Source organism: Somniosus microcephalus, chromosome 13 (genome assembly GCF_052327205.1).
Source record: "Somniosus microcephalus isolate GS21.2 chromosome 13, FLI_Smic_1.0, whole genome shotgun sequence".
Classification (NCBI taxonomy): domain Eukaryota; kingdom Metazoa; phylum Chordata; class Chondrichthyes; order Squaliformes; family Somniosidae; genus Somniosus; species Somniosus microcephalus.
In genome coordinates, this window is record NC_140999.1 from 139,009,526 (window position 1) to 139,031,692 (window position 22,167).

Here is a 22,167-nt window from a genome sequence, read left to right on the forward strand (position 1 = left end):
CACTCCCCCTGCCCCCTGGATGGATACACCACTGCTGTTGCTTGCTGTGGGAGGAAGGAGTGATGCAGGGTGTGGTGAGATGCTGGCTTCTGGGATGCCATTAGAACCTACAGCTGGTTCTTGGGATTTGCCTGTAGAAACAGGAGAGGGACTGATGTTGGATTGCTGGCTGCCAGACACCCCTTCAAACAGAGCTCGCATAGCTAATGTGCGGTGGTGTGCTGGAATGTTTGCATGTGAGTAAGGGAAGGAAGACTGCTGGGCCTGTAGAGCAGTAAGATGTGTGCATGTGGGCAGCAAGATGTGTGTACCTGTGATTCTCCACACACCAAATTTCTGATCGGTGTCGGGCTATTAGGAGGAGGTACTTGCAACTGGAAGAAAAGACAGAGGGAAAATTAATCTGCGCTGCTCTTGAGCAACTTCTAGTGATCTCTTGCAGGTCTGGGAGCAGGTATGTACAAGAAGCCATACAAAAAAGGGACAGAAAGTCCAAAAAGGGAGGATTCATATTTGCTGATATCTTGAATGTTAGCATTCATACAACTTGTAAAATAAGTCTTTTTTCTTTTACAAACAGTAGTTTTAAAGAAATGCAGAACAGTTATTTGTATAACAAATTAATGGCAATATTGTTTATCTTTGTACAGTTTCCAACCGGTTGTCAGAGTTTGGTTTTGAACAAGGTTATCAGACTTATCTACCCAGTACCAGCAGTGCGGGTCAAGTTTCCAGCTTATCCCTGGGACGCACCAGACCAACTCCAAAAAAATCAAAATCAAATTCAACATCACAAAAGAAGCTAACATGCTGCTACCCAGGTATGTATAGGGCTCCTTAAATGATTAATCATCTTCAAGAGCTCTTGCAATACTCGGGGCTAGATTTTCATCTTGTAGAATTCCAGTTCTGATCATTCTGTACACTTTTATAATTATGGGAATTAACAGAAAACTCAGCTTTGGTGCTGGCAGTTTGGCTAAAACCTTCGACCTCTGTTGAATTAAACGTCTCTACACAGCACAGTGTGACTTTCCAGCATGTTCAGCACAGACACCCAACATAACAGTTAAGAAATAGAAACTGTGCAGTGGTTGTTGGTGGAAAATAATTCTGCCCAAATATACTTGATCTGCAGAGATTTCCAAGATGAGTGAGTTGCAGGTGGAATGTGTCTTTTTTAATTTAATTTTTGTACCTACAGTTCTGTCTTGATGAATTTTTTTAAACCTTTGATTTTTATTTAGAGGTTGATGTGCAAACATACAAAGGCATATCATAGTAGACAAGCACGGTATAACGTATCATTGATCTTGGCCAGCTTTATAGATTAATGCAGGAATCAATAGGGCCCCAAACTTGGATTCATGTTCTTGTTTGAACAGCTTGTGCCTCTGCTTGAGGCGCCACATAGGAGGGAGAGGAAATGAGCCTTTATTCCATTTCAGTCCCTATTGGGGCAGGGAGTTTACAGTATGATATGAGGCCTTTGACCTCGACAGGATTAAAAAGCCTCTCCACAGCACACTGTGTCTTTCCAGCTTGTTCAACACAGACACCCAGCATGATGGTTAAGAAATTGAAGCTGTACAGCAGTAGCTGATGGAAAATATCCTGCCCAGTCAGATACTTGTCCAACTCTCCTTTACATTAATTGCTGAGATTAGAGTATGTCCCACATTGTGCTAAATATGTTAATTTGTAAACATAATTCTTCATACAGTGGATGTATTATTTTGACACCAGTAGTAACTGTACCACTTAATCAAAATTATTTTGCCTTTATTGGATCTGTCAGATGGTGGCTAGAAAATGGGCTTGAATCCAGTTCTACCAGAATTCCACCCTATATAAAGCACCCAATGACATTTCGATAGGGGGAAAGAAGGCAACTCTTCCAGTCATTCCCCATCCACATCAAGGGGGCATAATGAGAAGAATTTGAAGTGTAATTCCAGCCATGCCTTCAGTGAAAGTCTCGTCAACTGAGAGCTGGAGTGAGTTCTGTTGAGGACCTTTCTATGGCCCCAAGGCTGCATTAAGGCGAGATTACCATAAACTAGAAGCCTGTTTGCTCCAGGAAGAGCAGAAGAAATTAGATTAACATTTGATAAGCGCTTCCCAGTCTTCTGCCTTTGGAGTGGCATGGCACCAGTCTGAGTTTCCCTCCCAATGAATTGGGGTGGGTGCCATTGATCTGCTCAAACAAGTGCAGATCACTTGCTCCAAGTATGCGAATAACCCTGCCCCATAATTTGGGACAGAGTCTGGGGCTCTTCACTTTGGTGGACTTGGAGTCCACTCCACTAAACATCACCAGTGAAGCGGCCCTATCGGAATTTCTTAAACTCTAGCTTTTTTACTTTGGTGCTTTTGTTTATCTGCAGAAGAACTATGGATTTTACTATATACAATAGCAAAGACCCAAATAATTTATTAACATTTTTTCTGGTCCCTGTATAATTACCCATGTGCCGAATAACAGCTGCTGCAGAGGTAGTTAAAGACGCCAATTCATTCTTCTGCTGAAGTTCACAACATGTTCAGCTTGGATTACAACCAGCTTTCTGTCGCCAGTGCTGAAAATTTAAACAGCTCCTGTCATGCTCAGAACACAGAGGAAGCGGGCACATCCCAAAAATCTCCAGACTACTACTGAGCAGTCTGCCTTTTCCCTGCCCTTAGTCCTGATGTCTCTGGATCGTATATGGAAGGTTGCCCAATGGGACAACAACAACTTGTATTTATATAGTGCCTTTAACGTAGTAAAATGTCCCAAGCAAAGAGTCTTGCTGGAAATACCTCCTACTTCCACAATTTAATTTTTTTAGGTCCTGTAAAGATTGGTGAAATGTTTATTTTTTGTATGCACACTGTTCAATAACCACCTGTAATAAATTACAGGTATGAGGCTCAAGCCTGATTACAGCCACAGAGTTCAGTACCTACTGTACATTTGTCAAAGGTAGTGACGATACGGCACATACAATCAAACTTCATTGTATAAAAATACTCTTGGTGACTGTCAAATTCAATCCATCTATTTGCTCTTAACATGAAATTCAATATGATCATTTAATAAAAGGTCTGTAACACTGGGAATTTGTTATCAAGAGCAGCATTTAATACTGGAGATCGTGATAGTGAAAGGTCTTGCAGTCTGTTACAGTAAGAACTTTAACATGTTGTATGTTACAGAAAGCTCTGTAACATACAGTCTATTCCAGCAATAGGTCCATAGGGGGAAAAATTCGGTTGATTAGCGTCTCCCATTTGCGCCCTAAGAGGGCGCTAACGGGGCGCAAAGCAGCTAACGCCCGGGTGTGGCGATGTTTGCACTGCTCGCAAAATTGACCAGACATTTTGCAGCGGCGCTAAACACTACCACCACGATCTCCTGCGCCCGCAGATCGTGACGTCAGTTGAGCGTGCAACGCCCCGGTAGCGCCCCAGACCGGATATTGAGTGGCGACCCTGCCTTTCCGCCTGTCGCTAGCAACGACAAGTAGAGGGGAACGCTTTGCAGTCGGGAAGGGTCTGGGGAGCGCTATTTAAAGGCAGCCGCTTCCTGCCTTTTTTTTTGTCGCCGACATTTTTGCACCACGCATTCTGAGAGGGGGAGAGAGAGAGAGAGAGATTCAATGCTGTGTGAAAGAGTTTTGGTTACTGAGCAGCACTTTGCAGATTAATTTGGATTTGACCTTCCTTGCATCGATTTAGAAGAGACTATGGGGGCTGCACTCTGAGCTCTTTCCCTGGGCCCCTCCATTGTTCTTTCCAGCAGAATTGATTTACAGGTCTCTCCAGGCCAAGATTCAAGGCTGCAATGAGCAGGGTGTGGCTGGAGAGCAAGATCGACTCTCCCCTCTAAGAACTGGCCGGCGCCAGTCTGTCTGGGTTCCATTGCTAACTGACATCACCTGAGCTTAGGTAGCGCCTCGCTCCTCGGCGTTAGTGCCTTAAGAGAGGTGTGTAGCACCTGATTTAGTGCTCAAACCACCTCCAAGGGCGATCGAGGCCAAGTTTGCAGTCGGAGGCGATAATTAGTGGTAGGCGCTAAACTTTGCACCCGGCCGATAATTGCGCCCCAAACGGGGCAATAGCGAATTTCGCCCCCATAGTATTTAATGTGTGACAATGAGAGTGCTCTAATATACAATGGCCCAGTAATTCCGGTCCCAACGCGTGAGTACGGACGGGGTACTCGCGCGTGGGCCCGTTGGAAGTGCCGGATTTCAGCATGCACAGCGCATGCGCGGGAAACCGGCATTTCCTCCAAGGGGTTCAGAGGTCCAACGCGTGCGCGCAGGACTCGAACTTCCTTCTTTTTGACAGGTTTGCCCGTGTGTAAGGGCCTCAACTTTTTAGAAATGTAAAAAGGAGACGTAAGGACTTGATTCTTTAAGGTAAGTGGTCTATTATTTAAAATTATAACATTTTTTCCACAGCTTTATTGTTTTTAAGGACTTTACAGTAAGGTAAGTTTATTTTTAGACCCGATTTCTTAAAAAAATTATTTTTTTCAAAAATTTGATTAATTGTTTAAAATAGTTTTTTTAAAGTTATTTATAGTTCATTTAATTAGTGGGATGTTTTTTTAAATTTTATTTAAAGTTTAAGTAGTGTTTTGGGCGCCCGTAGTTTTCATGAGCTTGACAGTTCTTACTATCAAACTCATGAATGAAGTTTTCCCTCCCCTGATTGGCTGCCCAGTGCTCACCTGATCCCAGCCGGCACATTGAACTAACTACGCCGCTGGATCAGGCAAGCACAGTGCGCCGACAGCTGAACCGGGCCAGTGACAGGAATTCCAAGCAGTCCCAGGCTTCAGCTGTCGGCGCGCCGGGTAAGTGCACATCGGGGGCTTGCACGCGCAGCAAGCCCCCAAACCTAATTTCTGGGCCATTATGTTACAGTGGGAGCTCTGTAACACTATTGTGTTAAAGCGAGAGCTGTGTTCAATTGCAGTGTTACAGTGAGAGCTCTAAAACACTAGAGTTTTTTTTATCGTGCAAGTTCTGTAACAACAGATTCTTGTCATTGGAATTTGATGTAATGTGGTTGAGTATACATCAGTGTTTAAATAAAGCAGACCTGTTTGTGTAAATTGTGGCCACTGGTGTAATTTGAGGAGCACCACTGCCTCAAGAAAATTGAGGAAATCATATTTTCCATTTCCTTTTCACTGTGAGAATTTACAGAGGCTGACAGCTTCTGCCACTGAATGAGTTTCTGCAATAATCCGCACGGCTTCCGAATCACATTTGGCTTTCTGGTGCGATCATCAATACTCGAGGCATAATTTGCAAAGAGCTTTTTTTTTGTTTGCATTTTCACCTCTTCTGAAGGCACGGCTTCTTGTTGAGGTACACTTCCACAGGCATCAGTAGCCACCAGCCTCCCCATGTGGTCGCTCATCTTATGTGAGCCTAGACAATGAGTGTCAGCATGTTATTTTACTGTAGGGGCATCACAGCCAATTCTGAGTATATGCTCGATTGTTGTTCACATGTGCTCTGTCTGGGGGGGTGGCAGGGCGGGGACACACTGGGCAGTGATCAAAATTGAGAACATCAGCTAACTTTTTTATTCCACCCTCTGCAGCCTCGGGACACTGAGGCCAGTTGTATCATCCCTGCTGCTGCCCTGGGCTGAAATCGGCTGACTCATGGTTGAAATCAACTGGAAATCATCCATGCCTTTGTTACCTCTAGACTTGACTATTCCAACGCACTCCTGGCTGGCCTCCCTAGTTCTACCCTGCTTAAACTTGAGGTCATCCAAAACTCTGCTGCCCTTGTCTTAACTTGCACCAAGTCCCGCTCACCTGTCTCCCCTGTGCTTGCTGACCTACATTGGCTCCCAGTTAAGCAACGCCTTGGTTTAAAATTCTCATCCCTGTTTTCAAATCCCTTGATGGCCTCCCCGCTCCCTATCTCTGTAATCTCCTCCAGCCCTATAATCCCTGGGATCTCTACCCTCCGCCAATTCTGGCCTCTTGAACATCCCTGATTTTAATTGCTCCACCATTGGCGGCCGTGCCTTCTGTTGCTTAGGCCCTAGCTCTGGAATTCCCTCCCTAAACCTCTCTGCCTTTCTGCTTCTTTTTCCTCCTTTTAGACGCTCCTTAAAACCTAACTCTTTTTGACCAAGCTTTTGGGCATCTGCCCTAACATCTCCTTATTTGGCTCGGCATCAAATTTTTTTTTTTTGGGAACACTTCTGTGAAGCCCCTTAGGATGTTTTATTATGTTAAAGGTGCTATTTAAATTTAAGTTGTTGTTGACTCAACCTGATCACAAATGAAACACAAGGGCCTAGATTTTCAGTGTGCCTTTAGGCGGGTGGGGGGGCAAAAATCCCGAATTCGGGGGTCCCGACACCATCCCGCCCAAAACCCGCCTCCACGTAAGTTTCAGAGGAGGCGGGTACCCGTCCCACACTGGGACCCGCCGACCCGAGGCAGGAAGGGATTAGTGCCAATTAACTGCCTGTTAACAGGCAGTTTTTAGCCTAATCCCTATTTTGAGGGGTGTCGTGTGGGATTCCAGACGGCTCCAAACCACGCCAGGTTAGAGCAGGCAGGCCGCCGGGTTGAAGGACTTGGAGGGGTCGCGAGTTGGTGTTCCGGTGAGTGATGGGTGCATGAGTGCAAAGGTAAGTGTGTTTGGTGTGTCTAAAATGTGTAAAGAAGTTTAAATGACCTGTACTTACTTAACAGCCTTTCTTCCTGTAGGCTTCGGGAGTCCATCACTCAGCCGGCACTGAAAGCTGAATGGCTGCGAACTGTCAAAAGTGACAGCCTTCAGCTTTTAGTGCCAGTGAGAGTTCTAACTGAGTCTGTGTAGAAGGACTCAGGTTAGAAGTAAGACTGTCAGTGTTTGACAGCTTCAAGCAGCTGTGAAACACTGATATTTCATCTGTCAAGACCTCTTGACAGATGAAATTTCAGTCTGTGACATCACCTGTTGCCGGGTGGCCCTTAATTGGCCTGCTGAGCCCGCCCAGTGGGCTCAACAAGGTCAATCAAGGGAAAATCACATGGATTGGCCGGACGTCGATGTAGGCGGGACTAAAATCGAAAGTTGTAGTCCCGCCTCCTTCCCGACAACTTAATGAAAATTGACCCCAAGGTATTTCTGTTCTACAGAGCTCAGAATCACACCAAACAACACTTAGCTGTTGAATCACCGGGAGAGCCACAGAATTATTTCATGTAATTTAGAAAAGATGTACGCCCTACAAAAGTACTATTTATTTTATTTTTTTGCCCCTAGGTTGTGCATTTAAAACATCCCATGGAAATAAAGATTTAGATCGACATTTAAGAACTCACACGGGTAAGACAAGTTTGTAGTAGTAATACTGTCTAAATGCTGACATAAATAAGTTTTGTGATTTTCTTTTCAGACTTAAATCCAACTGGTAAGTGAACAAAACCTGCAGTTTTATTTTAAATCTTATAACTTGAGGCTGTAGATGTAGGAAAAGTGACACCTGCTTCAAAGTTCTCTGTTGGTTCTGTCAATACTTGCCTTTGCTAATAAAAATTAGAAACTTTGCTTTGTCAGCTACAATACCTGCATTTCCAAACACTCGAGCAGTACTTTTTGGCTTCACTCATGTCCTCTCCTGCAGATGCTGACTCATGTTGGGATACAGGGAACTATAGATCGGTTAGCCTAACATCAGTAGTAGGGAAAATGCTAGAGGCTGTTATAAAGGATGTGATAACAGGACACTTAGAAATTATCAATGGGATTAGACAGAGTCAACATGGATTTATGAAAGGGAAATTGTGTTTGACAAACCTACTGGAGTTTTTTGAGGATGTAACTGGTAGAATAGATAAGGGAGTACCAGTGGATGTGGTGTATTTGGATTTTCAGAAGGCCTTTGATAAAGTCCAACATAAGAGGTTAGTGTGCAAAATTAAAGCACATGGGATTGGAGGTAATATACTGGCATAGATTGAAAATTGGTTCACAGACAGGAAACAGAGAGTAGGAAAAATTGGGTCTTTTTCGGGGTGGCAGGCGGTGACTAGTGGGGTACCGCATAATCAGTGCTTGGGCCCCAGCTATTCACAATATATATCAATGATTTGGATGAGGGAACCAAATGTAATATTTCCAAGTTTGCTGATGACACGAAACTAGGTGGGATTGTGAGTTGTGAGAAGGCTTCAAGGCGATTTAAACACGTTGAGTGAGTGGGCAAATACATGGCAGATGCAGTATAACGTGGATAAATGTGAAGTTATCCACTTCGTTAGGAAAAACAGAAAGGCAGAGTATTATTTAAATGGTGATAGATTGGGAAATGTTGATGTACAGAGGGACCTGGGTGACCTTGTACACCAGTCACTGAAAGCAAACATGCAGGTGCAGCAAGCAGTTAGGAAGGCAAATGGTATGTTAGCCTTCATTGCAAGGGGATTTGAGTACAGGAGCAAGGATGCCTTACTATAGTTAAACAGGGCCTTGGTGAGACCACACCTGGAGTACTGTGTGCAGTTTTGTTCTCCTTACCTAAGAAAGGATATACTTGCCATAGAGGGAGTGCAGTGAAGGTTCACCAGACTGATTCCTGGGATGGCAGGACTGTCATATGAGGAGAGATTGGGTCAACTAGGCCTGTATTCACTAGAGTTTAGAAAAATGAGAGGGGAGCTCATTGAAACGTATAAAATTCTGACAGGGCTAGATGGACTGGATGCTGGGAGGATGTTCCCTCTGGCTGGGGGTTCTAGAACGAGGGGTCACAGTCTCAGAATACGGGGTAGGACATTTAGGACTGAGATTAGGAGAAATTTCTTCACTCAGGGTGATGAACCTGTGGAATTCTCTACCACAGAAGGCCAAGTCACTTAATATATTTAAGAAGGAGATAGATAGATTTCTAGACACAAAAGGCGTCAAGGGGTATGGGGAGAGAGCGGGAATATGGTATTGAGATAGAGGATCAGCCATGATCATATTGAATGGTGGAGCAGGCTTGAAGGGCCGAATGGCGTACTCCTGCTCCTATTTTTTTTCTATACCATCTCATAAGCTCTGCCAACCCTCTCTGCCTATTGTTCATGTTTGACCTTAGACAGTGATTGTTGGGAGGCTATTCAACTCCTGGGGGGCATCAGGGCTGAGCCCAGTTCTGTCCTCACTTGACATTTACCTATTTGCACTTTTGAGAACGTGTCACTAAACAGCTGTCACGATCAGGAACCCTTGCTGATTGTTATCTCCTTAGCTCAGGAGCACTGAAGTCCATTGTAGGACCCCTACTGCCACACCAAATAGAATCAGCTAACTAAACCCCAGCCAGGAATTGAACCTGGGATGTTCGGGTTTATGTGACCCAGTAACATGTTGGCTTTACCAACTGTGACCTCTGGAGCCAAAATTCATGGTTTTATTAGAAGGTTTTTTTGGGTGTGGAGATAGAATTTTTAAATGCCATTATGTGCCTTACTCCTTTATGTTGTTTTCTGCTGGGTGTCCATGAGTGGGAGCAGCTTACCACTAGTGTGGTGGTTTTACAATGATGTGCATTCCTGATTTTCCAGGTTAACTTTTGATAAAGCTGCCCCCACACTGCCCAGGAATGTTCTCTCCCTTCAAGTGGCTGTATACTTGCCCTTAGGGGAAGCAGGTCTATATCTATGTGAATTTGCAGTAATAGGGGGGAATTTGAACATGTTTGGTTTGTACTGGCAGCAGCTCTACTCTGCCCTGATGGAGTGGCCATTTAACTATTCTGTGCCTGGGAGGAGAGAGTGGATGATGCGCCCATTTTCCTCTTGATTTTGCTGAACTGTTCCTTCGAGCCTGTTGCAGCTTATTCTCTAATACTTACAATGACTGTCAGTGAGTCCTTGCTATGCACATTTTCTGAATCAGAAATCAGCTGCAGCCAAGGTGAAATAATCTTGAGAAATATCCCACCCCTTTCAACCAGTGCCCTGAAGCTTCCATTGTACATTGTCTCAAGCTATGTGCTAAGCCTGAATAGTTAATTAGCGGTCATGAATATCATCACTTCAGACTTGATTCTGATAGTTAATTGATTGTGTTTACCCCACCTCAAATAAAATTACTTTGCTGCAATTCAAGTAGCACACATTTATATAGGAACATACAGGATGAGAAAAGACCATTGCAGTCCATCTGGACAGGCCCATATTTTTTTCCAGGGTGTTTTTGTTTAAACTGCGCTGTTTTGTAGGTGAAAAACCCTTCAAATGTGACATTTGCAACAAGAGGTTCAGTCGTCTGGATAAGCTGAAGATGCACAATCGTTCACACACTGGAGAGAAGCCACACAAGTGCCAGCACTGTAACTATGCAGCAGCAGACAGCAGCAGCCTGAAGAAGCACCTCAGGATCCATTCTGATGAGCGTCCATTTAAATGCCAGATATGTCCTTATGCCAGCCACAGCTCTAGCCAGCTCATTATTCATCTCCGTTCTCACACTGGTAAGTCTGCTTGCTCAGGGTGCCAGTCATACTGAAATGGCATGCATAAAGAGGTTGTTATGAACTGAGTGAAGAAATAGTAAATCAGGTTGTTACAGGAACTTCGTTGCACAGCGATTTAAACATGCACTTTGAACCTCGTCACACTCCAGAATATTCATCAAATACATGCAATGAGTTTTATTATTTCCTGTCTGGTTATTAGGAAAGGCACTACGCCTTGAGAGAAAAAGATGCTCTAACAACCAATTTTTATTGGTTTCATTTAGATGCAGATGGGACAAAAAGGTTATACCCGAAGCAACTCTCTCAGTCTGATTCATCAGAGGTTTAGATGGGTCTCCTTCAGATGGTTCAGAGCCGAGGTGTCAAGTTCATTTTATATGGTGGGCCTGATACAATATCCTGGCATTTGGCATGGGCCACATTCAGCTAAAGTTCTTAAAATAGAAATAGATAAAGATAAACCATATTGTTATTTGTTTACATTTAGATTTTATTTACTGTTACTGCTATTCCCCGATACCTTCCACTTCTTAACTTGAACCATTGCATCAACATTTGGAGAAATTGTCTAGCCTGAGGATATCTTGAGTATCCAACTTTTTCTATACCCTTAACCTTTTAAACTTCTATAGATCACCTCTGAAAAGCCCAAGTTTCTCCAGTCTTTTCTCAGACACCTAACAGTGGCGATCAACCTCTTTTCTGCATTGCCTCCAGTATTCCTTGGCAACCAGAACTGGGTGCATATATTCAAGGTGCAGTCTGACTAGAGCACAATAAAGTTTGATCTTTACCTCCTTTGACTTATATTCTACCATTTTGGCTATATAGTTCATCATCCTATTGACTTTGTTAATTGTGGCTCTGCATTTGGTTGATCATGTTTAGCGTCGGGTTTGTCAAGACTCCTAGATCTCGTTTAGCTTCATCGTTAACTATTTCAACACTATTCATCAATGTTGCCTCTAATTTTTTGGGGGGGATGTGCAGCCCCTTTAATGGGCTGCACAGACCTATTCAAATTTCCTCGCACGTGTGGTTTTTCCATTGTAAAGCCATTGAGCGGCCTGTGCGGGACCTCCAGACTGCGGCGGTGCAGCTTAACAGGAACATTGCTATTCATGGAGTATTAGGTGTCACCTAGTATTCCTTCTTATGTGTAGCACTTTACATCTGTCTGCATTAAATTTAATCCGCCATTGTTGTGTTCCCTTACATATCTTGTCCAACTCATTCTGTAATTTCTGAGCTGCCTTTTCTGATACCACAGTCCCTAGTTTGGTATCTTCTGTAACTCTAACAAACTCTCTTCCCTAGCCACTGACTCCATCCCCCTCCCTAACATCTGTCTGAGGCTGAACCACACTGTTCACAACCTTGGTGTCATAATTGACCCCGAAATGAGCTTTCGACCACATATCCGCGGCATATCTAAGACTGCCTATTTCCACCTCCATAACATCGCCCGCCTTCGCCCTTGCCTCAGCTCATCCGCTGCTGAAACCCTCATCCATGCCTTTGTTACCTCTAGACTTGACTATTCCAACACACTCCTGGCTGGCCTCCCACGTTCTACCCTACATAAACTTGAGGTCATTCAAAACTTGGCTGTCCGTGTCCTAACTTGCACCAAGTCCTGTTCACCCATCACCCCTGTGCTTGCTGACCTACATTGGCTCCCAGTTAAGCAACGCATTGATTTCAAAATTCTCATCCTTTTTTTCAAATCCCGCCATGGCTTCGCCCCTCCCTATCTCTGTAATCTCCTTCAGCCCCACAACCCCCCTGAGATATCTGCGCTTCTCTAATTCTGCCCTCTTGAGCATCGCTAATTATAATCGCTCAACCACTGGTGGCCGTGCTTTCTGTTGCCTAGGCCCTAAGCTCTGGAATTCCCTGACTAAACCTCTCCACTTCTCTACCTCTTTTTTTCCTCCTTTATGACGCTCCTTAAAACCTACCTCTTTGACCAAGCTTTTGGTCACCTGCCCTAATTTCTCCTTGTGTGGCTCGGTGTCATTTTTTTGACTTCTAATACTCCTGTGAAGTGCCTTGGGGTGTTTTACTACGTTAAATCCGCTATATAAATACAAGTTGTTGTTGTTGAGTTTCTGATTCAAGATGGTTTACATAAATTAGAAACAGCAGTGGTTGCAGTACTGAGCGCCGAGGCACCCCACCCGTTACTTCCCCCCACTCTGACATAACTCCTGTAGCACATATTCATCGTTTGCTCAGCTTCAGCCAGTCCCTTAGCCATTCCCAGGGTATACCCTGAGTGGCCCTCGATTTAACCGGCTAGCGTTCCTGTCAGAAACGGGCAGGATCCTCATAATTCAATGCTAATCAGTGTCTTACGATGTCATTTTGGTGCAGTCAACCAAGGAGTTCACTGAGTGCTGGAACCGCCCACTACACAGCGCAAAACGTCCCGAGCCAGTATCCCTGAAAGGGATTGCTGGCAGCAGCTCTGAAATCAATAAAAAATCATTTAGTTGGCATTTTTTGGACAGTAGGATGATTATAATTGCTCTCTCTGCACCTCGTTGCTAATCTTTCTCTTTTCAATAATACTCTTTACTTTCTCAAATAATTTCTGTCCCTCTTTTTTCATAATACTGCTTTCTTCAATTTTGCTTACTGGTAATGTAACCCTCTGCAGACATGAGAGAAAAATGTCAGTCGGTTGCATAAAATGCAGTGCTGTGGTTGCAGCAGGAATTATCATCTTCAGCACATTGCTGTCAGGAGTGGTGTATCTACAAAGATTTGAAACTCACTCCGACTACCATTGTATCTAAATATGGTAATTGGAATTATATCCAATTGAAACTGGTATGTTTAATTCCCTAAGTTTGTTTTGTATTTTGGTGTCAAGTAGTTGATGTCTCATAGGATTGATCTTGGGGACAATTTAAAAAACTTATCTCCCTGTAACTGTAATTTCAAACCAAATTAGATTACGAACAGCTCAGTAACAATGGTTTTAATTCAAGTGTGATGCCAGTTTATGGGATTTCATTGAGCTATTCTTTCTTCAGTACTCTCTGCACCCCCTGTAAACAGGCCTCGTGTCCCCTACAATCCATCAGCTGCAACCTCTTGGATTTCTGGCCCCTATATAGATCTCACACCCTTAGGATTCACAGCAGTCCTTGGTCGCCAGTGTCTTCTGCATCTTCACTTCACTCCCAAGTTGTTCCAGAAGATGAAAGTATCAATACATTAATTCTTTCAGTTCATTTCAGTCTCCAAATTGGGTTACTAGCTTTATTTACACTGATTCTAACAATTAAAATACGTACAAAACCGCACAAATCTTACACATGGCTGTGCTAAGCTGTCTAAACTTTTGAAGCTAGACCCTGCTCGTTCAGCAATAAAAGGTCTCTTCCATAACAGATCTTTTTCTCGGCTGTAACTATTTGTAACACCAGATTTCTGATTGGCCCCTTGGAGGACAAGACCAGATTTCTGATTGGTCCCCTTCGAGGTAAAGACGCACTCAGCAGTTTGTCTGGAATGTGTAATTAGATCCTGCCTTTCTAAGTAATCAAGTACTTGGCAATTTGTAATTTGATCCATTCATTCTGACTGCCAGGCTCCAGACACAGCACTGCTTTCAGAGAACAAACGGGGCTCACCCTCACGGGTTAGGACCTTCTCCACCCTCCCCCCCCCACCACCCCCCAAACAAATTCCTGACTCCCCGCCCCCGTCAGGTTCCTGACCTTCTCCCCCTGCCCAAGTTCTTGACCTCTTTTCCCCCCCCCGCCACAAACCCCCTGAGTTCCTGACCTCCCCCTTCCGCCCCCGCCACCCCCATCCCAACCCCATAGATGGGGCATTGTGTGCAGGTCATGGATTGTTAACAGGTTTACTGGGTATGAAGTGAATAGTGACAGTGTCATGATTTCCGGATTTCATCCGGCCCAGTGATGTCACTTGCCGCACACGTGCCGGGCTTTCCGAGAAATCAACCATGTCTAGGGGGAGGAGAGGGACAGCGTGGTGCGGGTGTGAAGGGAATGGGGGTATGGTTGGAAGAACGTGATCCATGTCTAATAGAGTGGGGAGAATGTGATCTGTCTTCCTATCTGGATCATGTTCTCGCTCTTATTCCCCTCCACCACCCCCCCCCGCCCCCCCGCCTTTAGACCTGGATCACATTCTTCCCCCATCCCCACTGTACTCTCCATGCTCTCCACCCCCCACCCCCCACCCGCAGAGTTCCTGACCTTCTCTCCCTCCGAGCGCCAGATCTCCTCTTCACCCCTCTGAGCACCTCTCCTCTCCCCCCGCTTCGATTCTCTCTCTCCCCCTTTGATTCTCCCTCTCCCCCGTCTGAGCTCCTCTGCTCCTCCCACTTCGATCCTCTCTCTCTCCCCGTCGATCCTCTCCCTCTCTCCCCGTCGATCCTCTCTCTCTCTCTCCCCGTCGATCCTCCCTCTCTCTCCCCGTCGATCCTCCCTCTCTCTCCCCGTCGATCCTCCCTCTCTCTCCCCGTCGATCCTCTCTCTCTCCCCGTCGATCCTCTCTCTCTCCCCTTCGATCCTCCCTCTCTCTCCCCGTCGATCCTCCCTCTCTCTCCCCGTCGATCCTCCCTCTCTCTCCCTGTCGATCATCTCTCTCTCTCCCCGTCGATCATCTCTCTCTCTCCCCGTCGATCCTCCCTCTCTCTCCCCGTCGATCCTCCCTCTCTCCCCGTCGATCCTCTCTCTCTCTCCCCGTCGATCCTCCCTCTCTCTCCCCGTCGATCCTCCCTCTCTCTCCCCGTCGATCCTCCCTCTCTCTCCCCGTCGATCCTCCCTCTCTCTCCCCGTCGATCCTCCCTCTCTCTCCCCGTCGATCCTCCCTCTCTCTCCCCGTCGATCCTCCCTCTCTCTCCCCGTCGATCCTCCCTCTCTCTCCCCGTCGATCCTCCCTCTCTCTCCCCGTCGATCCTCCCTCTCTCTCCCCGTCGATCCTCCCTCTCTCTCCCCGTCGATCCTCCCTCTCTCTCCCCGTCGATCCTCCCTCTCTCTCCCCGTCGATCCTCCCTCTCTCTCCCCGTCGATCCTCCCTCTCTCTCCCCGTCGATCCTCCCTCTCTCTCCCCGTCGATCCTCCCTCTCTCTCCCCGTCGATCCTCCCTCTCTCTCCCCGTCGATCCTCCCTCTCTCTCCCCGTCGATCCTCCCTCTCTCTCCCCGTCGATCCTCCCTCTCTCTCCCCGTCGATCCTCCCTCTCTCTCCCCGTCGATCCTCCCTCTCTCTCCCCGTCGATCCTCCCTCTCTCTCCCCGTCGATCCTCCCTCTCTCTCCCCGTCGATCCTCCCTCTCTCTCCCCGTCGATCCTCCCTCTCTCTCCCCGTCGATCCTCCCTCTCTCTCTCTCCCAATCCATCCTACATAGAAACATAGAAGATAGGAGCAGGAGTAGGCCATTCGGCCCCTCGAGCCTGCTCCGCCATTCAGTGCGATCATGGCTGATCATCCAAGTTCAGTACCCGGTCCCAGCCTTCTCCCCATATCCCTTGATCCCTTTAGCCTTAAGAAATATATCTAACTCCTTCTTGAATATATTTAATGAATTGGCCTCCACTGCCTTCTGTGGTAGAGAATTCCACAGGTTCACCACTCTCTGGGTGAAGAAATTCCTCCTCATTTCTGTCCTAAATGGCTTACCCCTTATCCTTAGACTGTGACCCCTGGTTCTGGACTCCCCGACCATCGGGAACATCCTTCCTGCATCTAGTCTGTCCAGTCCTGTCAGAATTTTATAAGTTTTAATGAGATCCCCTCTCATTCTTCTAAACTCCAGCGAGTATAAGCCCAATCGACCCAATCTCTCCTCATACGTCATTCCTGCCATCCCAGGTATCAGCCTGGTGAATCTTCGCTGAACTCCTTCCATGGCAAGAACATCCTTCCTCAGATAAGGCGACCACATCTTGAGTATTGTGTGCAGTTTTGGTCTCACCAAGGCCCTGTACAACTGCAGCAAGACATCCTTGTTCCTGTACTCAAACCCTCTCGCTACGCAGGCCAACATACCATTTGCCTTCTTAACCGCCTGCTGCACCTGCATACTTACCTTCAGCGACTTGTGCACAAGGACACCCAGGTCTCGTTGCACTTCCCCTTCTCCCAATCTATTGCCATCCTCTCTCCCCTTCGATCCTCTCTCTCTCTCTCTCTCTCTCTCTCTTTCCCCTTCGATCCTCTTTCTCTCTCCCCTTCGATCCTCTCTCTCTCTCTCCCTTTCGATCCTCTCTCTCTCTCCCCCCTTCCATCCTCTCTCTCTCCCCCCTTCCATCCTCTCTCTCTCTCCCCTTCCATCCTCTCTCTCTCTCTCTCTCCCCCTTCGATCCTCTCTCCTCCCCGTCCTCCGATCCTGTCTCTCCCCATCCTCCAGTCCTCTGTCTCTCCCCGTCCTCCGGTGGTCTCTCCCTCCTGCCCTGCAATCCCCTCACCCACTCCACCCAGAGATCCCCTGACCTTCATTGCATGGTGCTGAGGAAAGCACGGCTGTACAGGCTGCAGTTGCTGCACTGTTGGCAAATAATCAAGTGTGATTTCTCACCACCGCCCCCACTCCCCGCAACTTCCTCATGGTTCATGCTCTTTCAGTACCCCTGTCAGGGGGCTTAAAATCCTATTTTGTCTTTTATTCGCCTGGAGTTCATACTGAATTTAATGCAACCATTAAATACACATTTGGTCTACACTATCTTGATTACTTAATTGTCTCATTAACAATCACTGTTCCAAATTGAATGATGTACAGAATGTTGGTGTTCACACCCCTGAATTGAGGTCTTTTTGATTCAATTAGCACATCAAACTATCCTGAATGTCAAGAACAAAGCGCATCTTGGATAACCAGATCAACTGTTGTTGGTTAGTCATTGAACGTGGTTAGCTTTTAATTTATACAGGAACATAATACATACATATATGCAAAGCTAGTCCTATTTCTATCTACAGTACCTTGAGGCAGTGCTATGACCACTGAAACTGTCACACTATCCCAATGCTCTCCTGGCCAGTCTCTCACCTACCTCCCCCCATAAACAACAGATCATCCAAAGTTCTAACTCCTAACGCATACCAAGTCCCGTTCACCCATTGCCCTTATATTCGCTGACCTACGTTGGCTCCAGGTCCAGCAATGCCTCAAATTTAAAATTCTCATCCTAGTGTTTAAGTCCCTCCATCGCCTCACCCCTCTCTATCTGTGTAACCTCCTCTAGCCCTACAACACATCTCCTGTGCTCCTCCAATTCTGGCCTCTTGCACCTCCCTGATTTCTATGACCCCACCATTGGTGGCTGTGCCTTCAGCTGCCTAGGCCCCAAGTTCTGGAATTCCCTCCCTAAACCTTTCTGCCTCTCTACCTCTTTCCTCCTTTAAGACGCGCCTTGAAGTTTTTGGTCATCTGTCCTAATATCTCTTTGTGGCTCAGTGTCAAATTTTGTTTGAGAATGCTCTGTGAAGCACCTTGGAACGTATTACAGGTCGACTATCCTTTATCCGAAAACCTCGGGACCAGCCGAGTTTCGGTTTTCGGAGAATTTTGGATTTCGGAAGGTGGGGCGGGGGGGGTCGGCGGGGGTTGGGGCCGGCGGGGGTCCGCGGGGGGGGGTCGGCGGTTGTCGGGGTCTGCGGGGGGGTCGGCGGGGGTCGGGGTCGGCGGGGGGTCGTGCGCACGACTTACCCTTTATCCGAACTTCCGAAACCGGAACCCTCTAAAAACCAAAGGTTTTTTCGTTCAGCGTAAGTCGTACGCACGACTTACGCTGAACGAAGGGTTTCGGTTTTCGGAAGTCCGGATAAAGGGTAGTCTACCTGTACTATGTTCAAGGCACTAAATAAATGCAGGTGGTTGTTGTTTACTTTTATGAACATTAATGGTTCATCTATGCCATAGCTCACCCTAAATCAGATGGTAAACTGATATAATGATAGGAGCATTATACCATGTAATGCACAATATATTGGGCCAGATTTTGCTAACAGTGAGGCTAATGGCACTCACCATTATTTATGCGCAAATGGTACAGCAACTGTAGGTGAGGAGCAAATGCCAATATACAGAAGTTGCTGTCAGAGTTATCCCACTCTGCCGTTAGCTTCGCAGAAACAGTATTTCACTGTCTGCCTCATCATTGACATACATTGAATGTCATGAAGTTGCTGTATTTGTAGATACGAACTAAACACGCCACAGAAAGTTAAGTCTTGTCAAGCGCAAGTACCCTTTTAACGACGTGATAATTATTCATTACTGCCAGTCAACTTCTCTGGCACTGAAAATTAACACTTACAAGTGTGGAGTCTTATTCCTTCATGCATTAATTTTTGGAGATTTTACAAATGTCAAATTTAAAATTAAAAAAAAAAATTTTTTTACTTTGCCCTTTTGTCTTTTTTTTTCTCTCTCTTAATCCAGTCTTTCTTTCCTGTTCTTTATTTCTCTTTCTATACCTGATTCTACATTGAATTCACCAACTCGAATTTACACAATCTTCTCAGTTCTTGTACTGTTAATTTCACTGTCATGAAATCTGATTGGTTAAGGAGATACACCGTTGTTTGCCCTGTTCACTCAGGTCCCAGATGTCCTTTTTACCTCTGCGCTGTCATCAGCTCGCACGTTCAGCGACTGTGGGGGGAAAAAATGTTTTGAGCTGAAGGGTGCAGGGGCAAGTCTAAATTGGTAGATGCTGTTAGATGCCCGGCTACAACAAAATCTGGCTATTATTCTGTTGTTGAGATGGCGCTATGTTTTAAGTAGCTCTATCCCTTTAAAGCTAAAAAGTCTAAGGCCTAGAAATTCGGTGGGCTGCGCCACCAGTTAGCGCCTAAAGAGGGCACTCAGTGGCTTTAGCGCCACTGGCCACGCCTCTCGCGATATTTAGCTGGGGCACTAATGGCGGCGTTCGCCTGTAGCGCTGTGCCGCCACCAATGACGTCATCGGTGTGCACAGCGCCCCGCTACTGCCCCGATCGCGATATTTGGTAGCGCCCGCCTCTGTAATGCCGTTCGCAAATCGCGCCCGGTTCACGGGGCCTACTTGTGGCGGTAGTGGCGCAAATTAAGGTGGAGATGCGGGGCGGCCATTTTTTCGGTGGCCGCCTGCCAGCACCTCCGTCCCCGGCCTCCTGATTCCCCCCCCTCCCCCGGGCAGTGCCGGCTGTGTCCTGAGAGCCCGGCACTTCTCCTTGGTGCCGGGCTCTTTTGCCGGCACTCGCGATCGGTCATCGCGCTGGTGCAGGCCCCACCCCCTTAAGAAGGGGAGGAAGGCCTGCAGTACTGCAGCGCGCCATGCCGCGGCGCCCGCGGCACGTTGCACTGCGATATTCAGTTTCAGCGCCCCAAGAGGGACGCGGGGCGCCTCAAGCTGAATTTCCGGCGGGCGCAACGGCTCCGATTGCAGCGGTAATTCTGGCACCCCGTTTGGGCCTCCACCGAATTTCTAGGCCTAAATGTCTTAAGTAAACACAGCATAAAATCAATCAGAGTTTGTTTGTTTGATGAGAGAAGTTTGTAGCTTGAAAGGTGCTTTTAAATTTCTGGCTTCAGTTTTTAAAAATGTGGAAATTACTGCTTTTTTTTTACATAGTTTTAACACTTTGAAGTGTGATGCATGAAGGACAGTCTCAAAATTGTTATATAGATGCACAGATATGAATAATGGCAATTCCACAAAGATGTGAGTTACAAATCCTGTGTCAAAAACTGGAACAAAACCAGTATAAAGTGACTCCTAGTGGCTTAGCAAATTTATCCAGTAAGTGTTTGAGCTTGGGACATACTCGAGACATCCCAGATTTAATCCCCGGCCTGTACTGTGTAAGCTGATCGCAGCCAAAGCAGTGAATGGGGTACAACTGACTTCAGGACTCACAGACCTGAAACGTTAACTGTTTCTCTCTCCACGGATGCTGCCTGACCTGCTGAGTATTTCCAGCATTTTCTGTTGGGGCTTCAGGACTCCTGGGTTAGGGTTCCAGTTCCTGATTTCTATCCAGTGACAACTGCAGAAAGTGCACATTTTTGTTAGATGAGGGTGGAATCAGGCTTGGCTCTGAGGCCCCACAGTCACGTGGTCTGCCAACACTTGCTGCCAAAGTTCACACATGAATAAATAGCCGCTTGGGTGAGGTATTGGAGGGTATTGAGGCGTCAGTGCCTCCAGGAGGTGAAGGCAAGGAAAAATGGAAAAGTATAAGAACTTCCTGGGTGTTAAATTTGCCCTGTACATTAGACATAATGCGCACAATCTGAGCATTGAAGGGATTGAAATTTTGTGATTTGCCATTAATTGAGTGAGTGTTAACTGGCAAAAGAGCCCGGCACTCGGAGTGCCCAAAAACACCGGCCATCCAGAACCTGCCCTTTAATTTGCGCCGGCCACAAAAACGCCACCCTAACCCTGTCGGACATAGTGTCCGGTGGTAGGTCAAGGGGCGCGAGCCAAGTTTGTGGCCGGGGCGCGAGCGAGGCGCTGCGCACGCCGATGACATTATCGCCAGAGGCACAGCGCTGCGGGGCGCTACCAGCTACCACCGCCGCCGCTAACCTCCCACTGAATTTTGCGGGAGGCGTTGGCGGCGCTGCGCCTGGGCACTAGAGGATTTGCGCCCCGTTAGCGTCCCCTCGGTGCGCTAACGGGAGGCGCAAAGCAACCAAATTTTTCCCCCAAGCTTTTTTTTGCTTTTTAAACAACAATTAATGAGAAACTTATAAATTCACTCAGAATCCACTTCATTCCCATATCATTTTAATTTCTCACATTGCAAACTGGTAGTTTCATTCAAGAATGCCAGTGGTGAGTATACAGGTGATTTTGCTTAAAGGAGGAGCCTGTCAGTGAACTTGGGCGTCACATAAGTCTGTCAATACTCAAAACTTAGGAGGAGCAGCAGCGGCAGTAACAGGATGCGATAATGATCTGAGAGGCTCAAGGACCTAGACTTACAAAATCTCCCTACTAGATGATGTAGCATGAGTACTTCCAATGTTTCACCTACCTGGGCCTTGTAGTGTCCGAGGATCAATAATACTCAGACTGCAGGAGAACAATAAAACGGGTATTTACTGAACAGGGAGTAATTCAAGACTGAAATACAGAAGCCTGCTATGGCTTTATATACAGGGGTGGTCACTGCCGGTACTGCAGTATAGAATCAGTTCTTCTCTTAAAGGCACATACACAACAATTCCTCCCCTTTTAGATAAACAGTACATAACATTCATTTAACAACTAAATAATAACTAATTACAATTTTCTCTGTACTATATACATCAACTGAAATAATCATTTATAAGTTCAGTCTTTGAGGAGGCTTCCTGATCCTGACTGGATAGCGCCTTTCTCGAGTATCCTGTTCTTGCGGCGGAGTTGATTCTGGCTCATTGTCATTGGTTGGTTCGTCAGCTTCCAATACCACTGCTTCTGAGGTAGACGCAATCTGTACTTCGGGTTGATTACCAGGTGCACCTGCTCGTGGTATGGGTTTGGCTTGTTCCTGTGACTCTAGAATCTGGTCAGCATGGCATCTCACGATGCTCTCTCCAACGTCCACTGTGTACATTAGTGGTCCCTGCTGTGTGCATATCGTTCCTGGCTGCCATTTTTCTGTTCGGTAGTCGCAGGCCAAGACTGGTTGCCCTATCTTGAAGCTCCTGGTTGGCTTCTC

General features: G+C 46.5%; 1 protein-coding gene across 1 annotated transcript in view; it reads left to right on the forward strand.

Annotated features, from left to right (window-relative positions):
* Positions 1-22,167, forward strand: part of zfp64 (zinc finger protein 64 homolog (mouse)) — an 88,594-nt gene that overhangs the window by 53,722 nt on the left and 12,705 nt on the right. The window contains exons 3-5 of the mRNA XM_086005299.1: positions 651-821; positions 7,278-7,340; positions 10,225-10,476. Of these exons, the coding sequence (XP_085861425.1) occupies positions 651-821; positions 7,278-7,340; positions 10,225-10,476 (486 nt within the window). The remainder of the gene's footprint in view (positions 1-650; positions 822-7,277; positions 7,341-10,224; positions 10,477-22,167) is intronic.